The 15,427-nt window shown below is 40.2% G+C and overlaps 2 protein-coding genes across 5 annotated transcripts in view; both read left to right on the plus strand.

Moving 5' to 3' along the window:
• ATXN3 (ataxin 3) overlaps nucleotides 1–5,422 on the plus strand; it is a 33,618-nt gene extending 28,196 nt beyond the window's left edge. For all 3 annotated transcript variants that reach the window (XM_054567123.1, XM_054567126.1, XM_054567125.1), the window contains one exon: nucleotides 1,035–5,422. In XM_054567123.1, the coding sequence (XP_054423098.1) occupies nucleotides 1,035–1,129 (95 nt within the window). In that variant the 3' untranslated portion in view covers nucleotides 1,130–5,422. The remainder of the gene's footprint in view (nucleotides 1–1,034) is intronic.
• Nucleotides 5,423–9,289: 3,867 nt separating this feature from the next.
• Nucleotides 9,290–15,427, plus strand: part of TRIP11 (thyroid hormone receptor interactor 11) — a 60,233-nt gene continuing 54,095 nt past the window's right edge. The window contains exons 1-2 of one of the 2 annotated variants that reach the window (XM_054567121.1): nucleotides 9,290–9,828; nucleotides 13,433–13,494. In XM_054567121.1, coding sequence (XP_054423096.1) covers nucleotides 9,702–9,828; nucleotides 13,433–13,494 — 189 coding nt within the window. In that variant the 5' untranslated portion in view covers nucleotides 9,290–9,701. The remainder of the gene's footprint in view (nucleotides 9,829–13,432; nucleotides 13,495–15,427) is intronic. The other variant, XM_054567122.1, reaches the window with a different exon arrangement.

Below are 15,427 nucleotides of genomic sequence, written 5' to 3' on the forward strand. Positions count from 1 at the left end.
TCTGTTTGCAAGGCAGCACCCAGTCCACTGAGCCACATTAGTCAGGGCTTACCACCCACAGCTTTAATAAGTATGTTCTCAATATAAAAGTAAAAAATAAATTTTAAAAAAGAGAAACAAACTGTTGATACATGCAACAACTTGGATGATTCTCGAGGGCGTTATGCTGGGTACATAACAAAACCAACGTCACAAGGTTTCATACTGTATGATTGTATTTGTGTAACATATTAAAGTGACAGATTTAAGGAAGTGGGGAACAACTTAGTGGTTGCCTGCATTTGGGGAAGGTAGCAGGGAGAGAAGTGGGTGTGAATATAAAGGGAGAGCAGGAGGCAGGTTTTTGTGCTACTTTTAACAGTTCCCTGTCTTGGCGGTGGTGGTGGCGGTTACACAAATCTGCAGTTATGATAAAATACCATAGAACTATACACAGCCTTGTACCGATGTAAATATCCAGGTTTTGGTTTGAGCAGCACTTAGGTGAGATTGGGTGAAACTGAGCTGAAGTGTGCCAGGGTCCTGTCTGAACTATCTTTGCAACTTCTGTGAATAAATCTTTGAAAACATTTAAGTAATGAATTGTTGATACACACAGCAAAGTGAAATCTTCTTTCACTTAGCTTCACTGCACTGTGCTAAAAGCAAAAGAAGCCTTACTCAAAAGGCCCCATGCACGCTGTGTCTTCCCTTTATGCTGATGTGCAGGAAAAGGCAAACTGTAGGGCAGCGAATGTTTCAGTGGTTGCCCAGCATTAGGGGTTGGGGACGGACCACAAAGGGACAGCACGAGAGGATTTGGGGGTGGGGCGGTGGCAGCGGAACGGTTCCATATCTGGGTGGTGACGGTGGTTATCCAACTGTATGCATCTGTCAAGACTTATAAAACTGGGAAAGAGTAAATTTTACTGTATGTAAATTTTTAAAAATCAAAAAAGGAAACTAGTCAAATAGATTTTGGAAGAGCTGACCTTTTGATAACTGCTAATTTTCCAGAAATTTCTAAGAAATGTGTGTATTTTCTTTCCCAACAGGTGATGCTATGAGTGAAGAGGACATGTTTCAGGCAGCTGTGACCATGTCTTTAGAAACTGTCAGCAATAATTTCATAACAGAGGAGAAACAATAACTTACACATCTCTAAAATATTCATACTTTCCAACATTATCCTGCGTGATTGAAGCAGGGGGTCCATTTTGGTAACACGTCAAAGAGAACAATGTTCAACAGAGGAAATAAGACTTTTAGGTGGTTTGCAAAGAAAAAGATGAGAAAGTGGAAAAATGTGTCAGTTGTAGGACTAAATAATGATCCTTCAAATACTAGCCAAAGAGGCATTCAGCAATTAAAGAAATTTAAATAGCTTTTTAAAATGTTCCTTTTTTTGTTTTTGAGAGTGCAATATCTAGTATGTCTAAAATTAGGGCATCTTTCTTGGATCTTTTTGCAGACCAACTAATAAGTTCTTGCCACGGAAATTTTTCCATACATTTTGTTTTCTTCCCTTCTGTGTAGGTAATTGGGCTCACTTTCATCACCTACTAGTTGCTTCTCTTCAGTTAACAGCCTCATTAACTAAAGTGACTTTTTTAGGACAGTGTCTCTTCTCTATGTTGGTTAATAGTAATAGTTCCGGAAGGATGAGTGTTCTCCCTCCACCTGTGTATTGTGCACTTGGGTGTTTTCTCATGTCATTGTCTCTCTGATCACAATTTATCTGCTACCTGGTTTTTATTACCTTTCTACAACTCTTTCAAAAGATGGTTATCTTTCTTAAGGTTTTGCTTTTTAAGGCCTCCAAGATGAGATCATTATTTCATGATTCTGGGGCATTCCTAAACTCTGACATCAGCTCTGCACAAGTATTTAAGAGTAAATGAGCATTTCTAAAACGTGTGAGCACATCCCTCCCCACGTGCTTTACGGATGTCTTCTCAGCTGTGTCGTAACTCTCTGTCCAGCACCTTGTTGTTTCCCCTTTCCCAGCTGAGAAAAACAGAAGTGTAGTATGCAAGCAAGTTTCCTGTTGTCAGATGACAGAGAATCCCCACCATGGATGTATAATACACACAATTTGGCCTTCAATTTTAGTAGCAGATTCATTTTCTTTTTTTCTCTTGTGACTGGAGCTCTGTTCTATTTACAGCTGAGCCCTAGAGTGTAGATGCTTGCTTCTGCTGTTCATCTTCTCATAGGAACAGCTTGCCAGAGATGATGATCTGGGACATGAAAATAACTTACTAACAAAAATCTGTTTAAATTTATACTGTGATTTAACACTTGCATCATGTTTTTAAAAGCTTAAAATTATAGTAGTCACACAGTACTGAATGGGTCTGTAAATAAGGAAGTCTTTAGTTTTGATGAGCATTCTTTAATGAGGATGCAGTTTCTTGCTAGGTCAATACAATGGTATGATTTAGGTGAAAATTAACCATGTCTTTCTGAAATGGGCATTTTATCTGTCATCTATTCTGCATCCCTCATTCTCTATTCCCTTTTGAATGTTGAATTGTTCATAAGCTAAAATTTAAGTAATTTCAGCCAATGACTTAGAAAATTAAAGTATGGTATGTTGCCATACTGGTGGGTGGCAACACACATTTTATCAGGGAAATTTTTTTGATCTAGGATTTATTGCTAAGCAAAAAGATGAGAAAATGCCTTTTATTTATGATTATGATATAGCTTTTTTTTTTGGAAAGAGGCAGATTTTTTTAGTCATTATTTTGTGCCAAATGAAGTTTTCTGAAGTTTCCCTTATATAAAATTAGGCCATTTTACTTTAATACCTAGCTTTCTTTTGACAACTGAAAACGTTTCAGAAGAATTATAAAAATTTAGAACTGCAAGGGATGTTAGTGTTTTGCACTGCTCAGGATGTACAAATGAAAATAGTATTTGGCCTTTACCTTTTCCCATTGGAAATTTACATAAAACTCTTCATATACTTTAATTGATGAGCTATCTAATATAAAAATGAGCAAATATGCATAAGTTTTAACTTTAGAGCTTATAAAGTTCTTATATTACACACCCTTGTTAAAGCCTTTAAGGAAATGTGATACGTTGACCTTCATTTGTTAGGGATTTTTTTTAAAGCAAAGCTGAGCATACACTGGATACGTATGAATGTGTTTATTTCGTTTGTTGGGACATTGTTGTATTTGGAAGGCAGTTACAGAAACACTAGTACACTGCTGCCTTGTTTGGATTGGCCTAAATTTAATTGAACATTTCAACTCCACTGATTGGCCAGTATGAAAAGATGCCAGTGCTCATAACCACAATATCAGAAAATTTAAAAGTTCCACAAAGCTGCAGGTCACACATCGGAAACTGCTATTTACAATAAACCACCTCTAAGAAAGTCGGGAACAATGAAATTTATAACTGTCCTGCTAACAACTTTATATTAAGATTTCCATTCTGTTTTACTAATTGGGAACATCTTAATGTTTAACATTTAAACTCTTGGTATCATTTTCTAATGTATAATTTGTATTACCAGGATAAAATACGTATAGTGGCAATGCCAGTGTTATAAGTAAAGGTAAAACAAGCTTTAGAAATGCCACTTTCATATTTTGAGATATCATAGATTTACTAAGTAGTTTTTTATGTTTTAAAAATTCAGAATAATTTCTGATCTAAAACCATCAATATACATTTTTACAGTAATTAACTTATAAACAGTTATGTATAGTATGTTGTTTGAAATGGTTGCTGTAGGTAAACTATTTTTCAACTCTAAGATCTTGGCCAAATAATTTACAATTCACAGAATATTTAAGGAGGTGCTTTTTTTTTCTTTAAAACTTGATTTTTCTTCATTAAGACTTTATTCATGCCAAAGTTAATGAGGAAATAAGCTCAAAACTAGTTAAGAATCATGGTAGGCAAAACTATCGATGGTCTGCATTGTTTCATTTAATATTAAGTTCAGTAAAGCAAGTCACATTTTTAATGTCTGCGTGCTTAAATAGTATCATGCTAGTGCCAAGATAGACTAAATGTCTTCAGATTGGCCCATTGAACCTGTGCAGATTCAAAAAAGAATTGACTTAGTACATAAGCAAAATATAGTAACTGAAATATCTTCAGTTGAAAAATCCTGATGTTTTAAATTCTTCAGATTCAATAACTAATATTGATGAATTCCTATTAAAAACTTGACCTAAGGTTAGGGAGGCTATAACCACTACTTTCAAAGTAAATCATTGTGTCTGGGCCCTAACAAGTAGAGGGATGTTCTGTGTGTGATCTTAATTGAGAAAAATCAGATTGGATCAACTAATCATCTCAGTAGTGTAAGTAATGTTTCATATTTTCAAATAAAAACTTTCCTTCATTCCTGGTCCCTTTATAATCAGCCTCTTTTGCTAAAGAAGTTAACTGTCTTGTATTGTTTTTTAAAGTCTTACACATAAAAATATTTTTATCCCATTCTGCTTTCATGAATGAAAAGATTGACATGGTTGGTTAATTCTTAAATTTCGATTTTTTTAAAAATTTGAATAAACCTTTGCTGTTTTTATTTTTTTTCCAAAACGATCTGTCATTTTAAGAATCAGTGCTAGTAATATCACTTTTAAATGTACAGTAATTGGCATGCTAAATTAATCATGTATCAATGTTTTAAGACTATGGACTCATGGAAAGGAGTAGGGAGCAATAGTGAAATATATGTGGAAATTCCTGAATTATTGAGGAAGCACTTCGGTGGTTTATTGCATATTTCAAAGGTGAACGCTTCCAGGTGGTGTTTTTTTTTTTGGTTTTTTTTTTTTTAGTTGAATTTACTGGGTGACATTGGTTCACAAAACCATGCAGGTTTCAAGTATCTTAACTCAAAACCATCTGCACCACGCACCGTGCGCCCGTCGCCCAGAGCAAAGTCTCTATCCCGTCTCTCCATTTAGCTGGCCTTTGCCCACCTCCACCTACCCCCACCCCCTTTCCCTCTGCTAACACTACCCTGTTGTCTGTCTATGTGTTATAATACATTTTTTTTTTTTGCTTAATCCTTTCACCCTCTTTCATCCAGCCCCCCAGTCCCTCTCCCCTCTGACAGCTGTCCGTCTGGTCTATGTGTCCATGCCTCTAAAGAGGAAAACGTACATTTGAATGTGATTACCTAATTTCTACAACACTGGGTTACTAGGAATAACTTCAAAAATTACTCTTCTGTATAAATACACTATTTGAAATTCAAGTACAAAAAACACCTGAAATGAAAAGCCTTGTCTTTTGGCCATGACACAAGTGCACCGTGACAGTGCTGTTTGCTCAGGACTTGACTCCGCAGCCCCCCCGTGTGTGCGCCCCTCGCGTTCTTTTGCTGTCATTACACACAACAGGCCTCCTGTGTGGCCCTTAGGAAAGCTGGGCTTCCAAAGCACCGTTGAACACTGAGGATTCTATTGTTGATGTGGATGTTCGATAAGTTGTATTTTAAATATCAAAGATTATTAAAGATGTTTGCTTTTTTATTTTCGTTTTTTGTGGTGTTCATTGATGGCCTTGCCATTCAGAGTTTGGAGGACCAGAAGCGTTTGCAACACCGGAGAACTTTTCACAACTGCAGCATTTGGGCCACACCCCTGCCTGCTGTGAACCTGTGTCTTTAACAGAACCCCTGGAGGGCGGGGGGTTCCTGTGCAGCTGGCCAAGCGCTGTTTGAAGCCCGGGCCCAGCTAACTGCTGCCAAAGGGCTCTATATGACTGGAGCCTCTGCTCTTTTCTACGAAGCTAGGAATCCCACATTTTTATGTGAAATTAAGTTTTAAATGTTGGCTCAGTTATTTTTTGGACCCTGAGGGCCAAACCACATTTGCAACGATTTTTAAGAGTGCTAGTTTTTATTTTATCCAACTGGACACGAGAATCCAACTAATAATTGGACTCCACCTGGACCAATGGAGGATGATAGGATCCGCCAATTTTATAATGAGGGTTGTATGTCTGTTTTAGCCTTAATTAGATGATAGAGCCATGCAAGGTGCGGCGCCACCACGCCTTCCTGAGGAAGCAGCAAGCCTGATGGCTCTGCGGCGGGGGCGGCTACTGGTTTCTGGGGGACAGAGAGAAGGCCAAAGCAGCTGGCAGATGGTGACCAGAAGAGGAAATCGGGATGGACCATGTAAGGTTTTAGCAATAAAGTATGGACCATGTTTATATTTTATTATACCAAGCACTCTGGCTTCACTCTCTAGAATATTCCCAAGACTTGTTAAAAATTTTTTTAATTTTTTACTCCTCACTACATCCTCTACCAAAGAGCATGCCAGGTCCACCTCAAGTAACCACAAAAACTGGCTGAACATTTAACGCTACAGATGTTTAACATGTTAACACGCGTCAGCCTAGAATTTTAGTGAAGACTCCCACTGCCCACTTGTGCATTTTGTTTTTCTTCCTGTTAATTCTACGCAATTATTTCCATCACCATCAGACAATGGTTCCGTTTTGTTTTTTGTTTTTTTAAGATTTTATTTATTTCAGAGAGAGGGGAAGGGAGGGAGAAAGAGGGAGAGAAACATAGATGTGAGAGAATCATTAGTTGGCTGCCCCTCATGCTCCCGACTGGGGACCTGGGTCACAACCCAGGCATGTGCCCTGACTGGGAATCAAACCCATGACCTTTTGGTTCACAGGTCAGCACTCAATCCACTGAGCCACACTAGCCAGGACCAGTTTTGATACCCTAGTGTCATTTTGCTTGTTAATCCACATCATCAACTGTAGTAATTAGCAGCTGTGTTTCTCAGCCACTTCTAGTCCCGGACATTATCATATCACCTAGGAACATGTGTAATAACAACCCAGCTGTTCACTTGGCCTTCAGCCTCTCTGTTTTTGAGTCTAGCCTTCCCAAAGCTGTGTTGCCCCATCACTCCAATTACCTTTAAGTGAACCTCCATTATTGTCAACACATGTTGACAATATGTGTAAACATTGGAAGGGATGATGCCAAGTTATTATTTGCTGAAATGACTGTATGCCTAGACAACCCAAGGAAATTAACTGAAATGCTGTTGAACTAATAAGGGAGGTCATTTTACAAATATACTGATGCACAGAGAGGTTAAGTAGCCTACTCAAGGTCATACAAGCTAACCAGTGAAAGATACGTGCAGTCAGCCCCGGAGTCTGCACATCTAACCCATGGGCAAACATTTAATAAACACTTCTGCAATGAGATGCAAGTGTTCTTTTAAAATCATTTCGATTTCAAGGAGAGCTTCTATTGCCTCGTGCCATCGGATTCCTACTACTGGAGGCATTGCCACATTCCATTCACGAACAGTGCACTCTGGTAGTCCCTCCTGTGAATAACATCAAAGAGAAAAGACACCAGTACATTTAGTGTTATATCTAAAAGACCTGCAGACTTATCCTCTTCTTATCAAAGCAAAAAACGCTAGTAGTCTCTCTGGCCAGCTAATGTGTGCCCTTGTACCATTGCAGCAATAACTTGTAAATCACGTGATATTTCTTCCTTTAGGAAGGAAAGCAAGCAAAGCAGGACACTCTGGTGTGTGCAATTTGTGTAATAGCAAGTGCACCAATACTGCAGTGAGGCAGGATGGTAAGAAGTTAGGAAAATTCCTTGCCAAGCGGAATGAAGGAAACTGAGACAAGACAGTTAAAGAAGGCCAAGCAATTAACAGCCTACTAATAAATTGCAAGATCCTATCTTGCCTAACCCAGGACACTTAGGAGCAAACAGTACACACCTCTCTTCCCCAACCAGAGGGCAAGTAGCTTAAATCACCCTGGTCAGGCAGGTAGATAACAGAGACCCAGTTGATGCCATTAATGCCAGCCAAACCACAGAACGGATGAAGTCGGGAGAATAACAATAACCAAAATACCGATTTGAGCCAGACAAATCCAAGATGAAAGTGAAGCAGTGAAGCTGACCAGAGAATGATCCCAACTCCCCTATAAGCTCATTTTGATATATCAACATATTAAAGGACACACCTGGAAAGCTGTTGAATATTCTGTCGAGACCTTCCCCTGAGAACTCCCCTAAAACTCCTGCTTTTAGAAAACAGGTAAGGTCCCTCCGGACAAGGACCCGGCATCTGCTCTCAGGCACACCCGTGCCCCGCTGTCCTCAGGCGTACTTTTTTTGCTCTCTTTCCTCTAAGCTCTATGAGGCTCCATGAGACTTGCAACCAGGTGAGCAGCGGGCAGCATCACTTTGTCCCAGGCTAATCTCATGAACTGTCTTCAAAGGCCTTCCTTTTGTCGAAATTCCTTTCCTGAGTCCACACAGCCCAAAGGGGCTCACTTCTGCAAGTGTAACTGGTTTCCTGAGTCCCTGAAGCCCAGCCTGGCTCACTTCTGTTACCCTGACTTCCATTCCTGAGCCTAGGCAGCCCAGTCTAGGATCACTCCTGTTGCTGTGATCTTGCTTCTTCCACCTTAAGTCTTTCCTTTGTTTAACTGTCCCCAGGTTTAGTAAGTGAACTCTCAAAATCACCTGGACTCATGTTATGAAATCATGCCTACACAAAGTCAAGAACCCACACACTTCAGCCCATGCTAGGACAGACCCGCCTCAGCCCTGGTCCCCTTTTCGTGTGACAACAGAGGAGTTTCCATTAGAACAGTGTTTCTTCCATATTGTTGTCACGCTGTCCTCTAACGAATTATTGGGGGAAAAGGTGGTCTGTGTTTTGAATTTCATTGGTTAAGCCAGCTTCATGAATAAAGGTCTTCGTATATTTAGGAAGGCAGGGTTTCAACCCTGAGCTGGAAAGCCACCAGAGAAAATTTCTACTATAAAAGGTAATCCATATGGGTGTGTTTCCTGTCTGGACGCTTGAATTTGCAATCCATCCTTTCTGTGTATCCGCAGCAACTACTGTGAGCCGGCCCAGAGCAGAGCAGCCCTCCAGAGGGTGTCCAATAATGGATACAGTAACCTGTGATACGTGCTTCCCGTAGGGTGCAACGACCCCGCCTTGTCCCCTCGCACCACTGCCACCGCAGGTGTCAGAATTAAAACACTCAGGTCTCACCAACACAGTAAGTCCACGGGGTTCCCGAGCCACGCCGGCTTCGGGGACGCACCCACCGAGGCTCGGCTTTGCCTGAAACACAACTGATGCTTGCCGACAACGTCCCTAGGCCGCGGACTCCTGCGGCTAGTCCGCCGCCCTTACCTGCGGACAGCGGCCCCTGCCGAGTGCACTCGGTCCGCCGCGATCCCACGCTCCCTTGCGCCAAGGACACGTCCGTCGGCTCCGCGAGGCCCTTCTACACCACCGCGGCGCCTCTCTATGATCCGTTGCCGCGTTGCGAGTGGGTGTCATGGCGGCCGGCGTCGAGTTGGCAGTAGTTGCCCACGGAACTGGGGAAAGTCACTAAACCAGAGGAAGAAGTGGCCCAACCCGGACGGTGGGAAGTCGTGGGAATGAGCAGAGGCCCCGCGGGGGTGACCGTGTGACAGGAGGCGGGCCCCTGGTAAAGTCTCAGGCCGGGCCTCTGCGCTTCTATGCAGAGCCGGACGTTGGTGGGAGCCCCCGCGAAGCCGGCGTTGCCTAGGAACCCCTCATTGTGTTATCGAACCTTGAGTGTTTAGATTTTGGAGCGAAGGCAACCCTTCGAGGACATTTGGCGGGGTCGTCCGACGGTGCTGGTCGCTTTTCGCGGAGCGGACCAAGTCGTTTCTCTAACCCGCAGCGATGTCGTCCTGGTTTGGGAGCCTCGGCTCCGGCTTGGGCCAAGTAGGGGGCAGCCTGGCTTCCCTTACTGGCCAGATTTCAAACTTTACCAAGGATATGCTGATGGAAGGCACGGAGGAAGTAGAAGGTAACAGCTGGAGCGATGGGGGAGGGCTTTTCTGGGACCCTGGGAGCGTCCGTTTGGTCCCCGCTTCCATCCGTCAGGAGACGTGGACGGGTCGCAGAGGAGTGTCACTCCGCCTTTTTTTCCTTACACTTCTTTCGCCTCTTCCTCACCGGTTTGCTCTGATGAGAGACCACGGGCGCCCGAGGAAGAGTCCTAGTTCTCCCTGTAAATACTCTACATCTCTCCGAGCTGAGTGAAACTGCTCCGACGTGGAGTCGAGTTTATTTTTGTTTGATTCCTCCACGCCCACCGCTTACTTTGCCCTGAACTTGGGGGCGGAACTTATTTTGATACTCCGGTTATACGGGCAGTTAAAAAAAGTGATTCGTGTATGACAAATGGTCACTTTCTTCTGCGATTTACGTAACAATTGCAGTAACTCATGAGTTATTTAGTATCGTTTACCCTGTCCGACTTGAATATACTGTTAAACATTACCTATGTTTAAAAATATTTTTGCTTACACTGGTGACATAGCGTTCCAACTGAAAATGTATTTTTCTGCCAAATTGCCCATTGACCAAGTAGAACAAGGGAGATAACTTTATTCTTGGGTATCCTTAGCAACCCTTCGCTCATTTTTGAAGTCCTCATTTTGTTTTACTAATAAATAGCGACTCACAGTTACATGGTAATCGATAGTTAAGTTAGTTACTATTTGATTTCCTGGTATTTCTTTCAGCAAGTAATATTTAGGTCAAAAGAGGTCTTTCATTTCGATCTAGATCTGCCTCCAGAGAAGGAATGGGCTGGCTTTTGGATGAGAGCAGTGCCTTTGATGGTTTTATTCTTTATACATTAATAAATTAGCATTCTGGTTTAATTTTTTAAATCCTGATTGACCTGAACCTTCATGTTTATTTGGCTGAAGTAAAGTTAGTTAGATATTCAAAGATGGTATTTATACTTAGAATTTCCGTGGGGTCTGTTGAGAGGGGAGGACAATTGGGAAGCTGCCTCAATCCATTTTACTGCTTGGGGCACCCCTGGGTGGGAGGCAGCTCAGGTGGGGCAGGTTGGGAATGGGAGTGAAAGGGTCCTTCCTGAGTTCAGGCAGGAAAGGGCCATGTGTCCTTGAGGGCAGTCAGAGCAGAGAAGGGCTGGGTGACCCAGCAAGTGACCCGTCTTCCCTCGACTGCTGCGGAGGGGAGCACAGCTGCCAGTTCCCTTGACCCTGAACAAGAACATACACGTCCACCCAACCTGGATGGCCCGCAGGCTGCAGGTGGAATGCCCTTTCTCCTTCCACCAAGTATGTTCCTGTGTTCTCAGTCCTAATGGTTTCACCACCTACCCAGTCTCTGAAAGTAGAAATCTTTGTCATCTTTGCTTTGCCTCATTTTCATCTCTTCCGGGCAGTCATCAAATCTTGTTCACCCTGTGCCAGAATTGCGTCTTTTATTTGTGCTTTCCTTTATTACTCCTATGTCTTTAGTTCATAGCCACATAATTTGTCCCATGCGCTATTTCTCTGTCACATCCTGGCATCCATTTCTCCCTACTTCACTCCGTTTGCTGTTGTGTTGCTAGTTACTCTTCTAAAAAGGAATGTGCTTTAAAATCTCTTGACCCTGTCACTTACGGGATAAAACTCAAACCTCTTGGTTTGGGAGACCAAAAACCTAGCCTGTCTCGGTTCAACCCACCTTTTCCTGTCTTACCTCTTGTTCCCTCCCCTTCTCTTCCAGTTGCCAAACGTGTGCACACAACATACACATGCATGCTTGCACCCAGAGCTTGTGCCACATGGAGCTTTGTGTACCCACACAACTTAAAACCTCTGCATGGGAAGCCCTTCCTTTACTACTTCTTCCTCTGTCCTTCTTTGCCTAGAAAGTAATTTTTCCTGTATACCCTGCTCATGTGTCAGGTAGCTAGTGAAACCATTCTCACTCTACGGCAGGTTGAATTGATTGCAGGAGATCTGTGTTCTAACACAACTTCGGGGATCTCTCTCTGACAGCACTTGCTGAGTTATAATTTATCTCTTTCCTTGCTTGATATCCAAGGTAGGGACTGTATTTTATTTATCTTTATGTGACCAGTATGTGGCATCTCTCCCAGTACATAGTAGGTGCTCAGTAAAAATTTCGCTCTGTTATTAAAAATCTGCGAAGTTGCTTAGTGCTTTTGTTTTTCTTTGTATTTTTTAACACCTAATTTATTGATTCTGTAAATCATTTAAAAATAGGGTCAGAGTACTGTTCATTTATTCATGCAACAAGTATTTATTGAGTGTTCATTCTTTATCACCAGTGAACAAGATAATAGTTCCAAGATAGCACTGTTGGTACAGCTATTTACATATTTACAATATCAGAAAGTTGCTATTCTACCAGACACTGTGCTGATTTATTCAAGGTTAGGAGCTTGGGATTTTAAGTCAGATATGGGTTGAAATTCTAATTCCATGCATTAAAAATTGTGGGATCTTTGGCCAGTTATTAAATACTTAACCTCTAAAAGGCAAGGTTTCCTTATCTGTTAAATAGGGATAATCATACCTATGATGAGGTTGGGAGGAGTAAATAAAATCATGCCTCACACTGTGTCTAGAAGATAGTAAGCATTAATAAACGGTAGCTGTTGTTTTTGTTTTCTTTCATGGAGGAATAATTTTTTGTTTTGTATAACATCTCCCCTTTATTCTTAAAAAGACCAGGGTTTTTGGGGCAGAGGATGAAAGAGGGAGATCTACATTAACCATTTTTATCCCTCTTTGAAACAATTGCTGCTTCTATAATTACCTTCCTAAACAGATTAGATTGTAATTTGTTCTCTTCTGAGTAGCAATTAGACAGTCTGTCAGAGTCTTAAGCAAGAGGTATAAACAACCACAGAAGCAACCCCACCTGGTGATTTTCAAAACAAGAAGAGTGGGTTTGTCACTTTTATTAAATGCCAGTTGTATTTTCTTTCGATTTAAACTGTAATTCAGAGAACTTATTTTTATAGTATTAAAGTGTGATGAGTAATGAAAAAATACTAGTACTAAAAAAAAACCTAATTGGTGGATGATGATTTTTCTGGCAACATCAGTGGTGCCTTTTTGCCACTTCTGGCTTCTGGTTCTTCTTCTAAATGAAAACATACAAAACCAGACTGAGTTATTCCCATTTTAAATAAATTTTGTCTATGTTACTTGAAGTAAGTTTTCTTTAGTGTGTTTTCATTCTTTGCCTATAGGTTACTAATTATTTGACAGTACTGGGAGCAGAAGACGTTAGAAGTAAGGCCTTAAACCCAAGTTGCATAAATTTCATCTAAACAGATTTAATTTGTAAAACTCAATTTCCCAAATTTTAATGAACTCTTCCAAAGGATAAAGACAGACATGCTAAGGTGTGGAAGATAGACAAAAAGAATGCCTTTATGACAACAGAATATTTGTGTCAGTAGAAAGTTGTGATAAGATTAAGTGATACTTATCTTCCAAATATGTTCGCACATCAGCATGCCATTCTATTTAAAAAGCTCAATGAAATATATTTCCCTTAAAATGTCTGTTTATTAATTTACATGGTGTTGATCAAATATTCAATATGTGCTGCTATTTCTTTTGTAGCAGAATTACCTAATTCTATGAGAAAGGAAATTGAAGCCACTATTACAATCTTGAGATCGGAGGTAAGGAACTATTATGTCGGAGGTAAAGACTTGTTAAATTAGATTTTTCTTTTTCTAAGCCATGAAAGTTACTTATGCTCTATTTCCATCTTCTCTATTTAATGCACTGCTTACCACTCTTTATCTCTTGCTCTTCATCTAAATTTTTTTTAAGCATTATCATCTTCCTTTAGATGAAGGATATATTTAGATGTTGCTGCATATCGCTATTTAATAGTCCCATTTCTGCCTCTATATGCTAGAAGAAAACTGCCAAATGCAGACATAATAGTGGCAACAATTTATCATTGTCAAAGATTTACTATGTTTTAAAAAGTGTTGCAAAATTGCAGTACTACCTTTGTTTAATGTGAAGAATGCAGTTCTGTTTTAGAGCTTTTAATCCCCTAACATTAAAACAGTGCAATATTTATATACAAAGAAGTTAATAATATAGGAATAGCAAATTAATTTTATCAACTTTTTCATTATTAGTCAGTGCCTCACGGGACTGGTTTTGGACATTGTGCTTAATAGGGATGAGGAAAACTTGGAAAGGGTTCAGAGGAAAGTCATAAAGAACAAGAAAGGATTTAAAGTGGCATCCATTGTAAAGTACTAGACATTTAGCAATTTAGTCTTCAGGTAAGAGCAGTGAGGGAACACTTGATAGTATTTCAGCAAAAGATATTCTTAGAGGACTGTGGTATGCACGTTTTCCTGTCTGTTAAGCCCATAAAAAGAGAAAATTGAATTTAAATGTAAGAAAATATTTACTTACAAGAAGCATTTTAAAACTCTGGTCTAGATTACCAAGGTAAGATTGTGGAATTTGAAAGTAGAGGGACCTCTCAAGAGGAATTACAGTAATATTCTGCCTTCATAGAGGATGGCAGTTTGGTGTCACTTAAAAGACCTTGGCTGTAATTACCTGATAAATAGGTGCTTCAGTGACAGATGAACTTAATAGCTTCTTTTCTTTGTAAGGCCGAGATAGGAAATTGTTCCTGTAGTCCCTGGAGAAATCTTTACTACAGGCCCACTGAGAAGAATTATGTCAGAGCTATGTGTAGTGGCATTAATTTAGGTAAATTTGCCAGTGTACCTCTCGGGGGTGGGAAGTAAATAGGGTTAACCTGCTTAATGAGGGTCTGCTCTGTATTGAGCTTGAAAAGGGCAAGAAAAACCTTCTGTCCTTCTGTGATCTCATGTCTGATGTCTCACAGGGCTATCATTGGACTGCATGGCAAATACAATTCCAGTGTTTAGAAATACATCTTTTCAGTATAACACATCCCCAGATGAAAGCCAACTTCCTCATTTGGTGCTTATTCAGAATAATGTGAGCTACTCAATTACTTGAGGGAAAAAAGACTATTGGACTTCCCAAGGGCTTTATTTTGTAAGGTGATTTAGACTATACGTGATTCTTGCCATAAGTCAGCACATCAGCGTTTCACACCCTAAGCCTTTGTGTGACAGTGCAATGAGAGATTAAGGTGAAGGTATGATGGAAGCAGTCGGGAAGTTTACAATATAACATTCTACTTCGAAACTTTTAGGATAGACAGAGGGTACTGTGTTTTCCACAGGAAATTAGATTTGCACAAAGATGTTAATATTTGAAGGTGACTAAATTAATTGGATCTCTTTAGTTGCAATAACAGCAACCAATCTAAGCACATTTAATCCTATATACCAAGAAAAATAGTTATTATAGGTACCCTCTGAATCCAATGGGTTCTTAATTTTTTTTATGTTAAATCATTTACAAATAATTTATAGCAGCAAGAATAAAGTCATAGTGAAAAACTTATTCAAGTCGTAGACAGTTTAATAAGAACTTACATATAGCAAATCCAAATCTTTATTCTGTATGTTTCTGGTTTTAAAAACATATACTCAAAATAGGCAAGTTTCCTTTAATGCAGTTTACTGTTTATTAATTCTCATG

This window comes from Pteronotus mesoamericanus, unplaced genomic scaffold (assembly GCF_021234165.1).
Source record: "Pteronotus mesoamericanus isolate MK-2021 breed Mesoamerican mustached bat unplaced genomic scaffold, CSHL_Meso_final contig_182, whole genome shotgun sequence".
In the NCBI taxonomy this organism is placed as follows: Eukaryota; Metazoa; Chordata; class Mammalia; order Chiroptera; family Mormoopidae; genus Pteronotus; species Pteronotus mesoamericanus.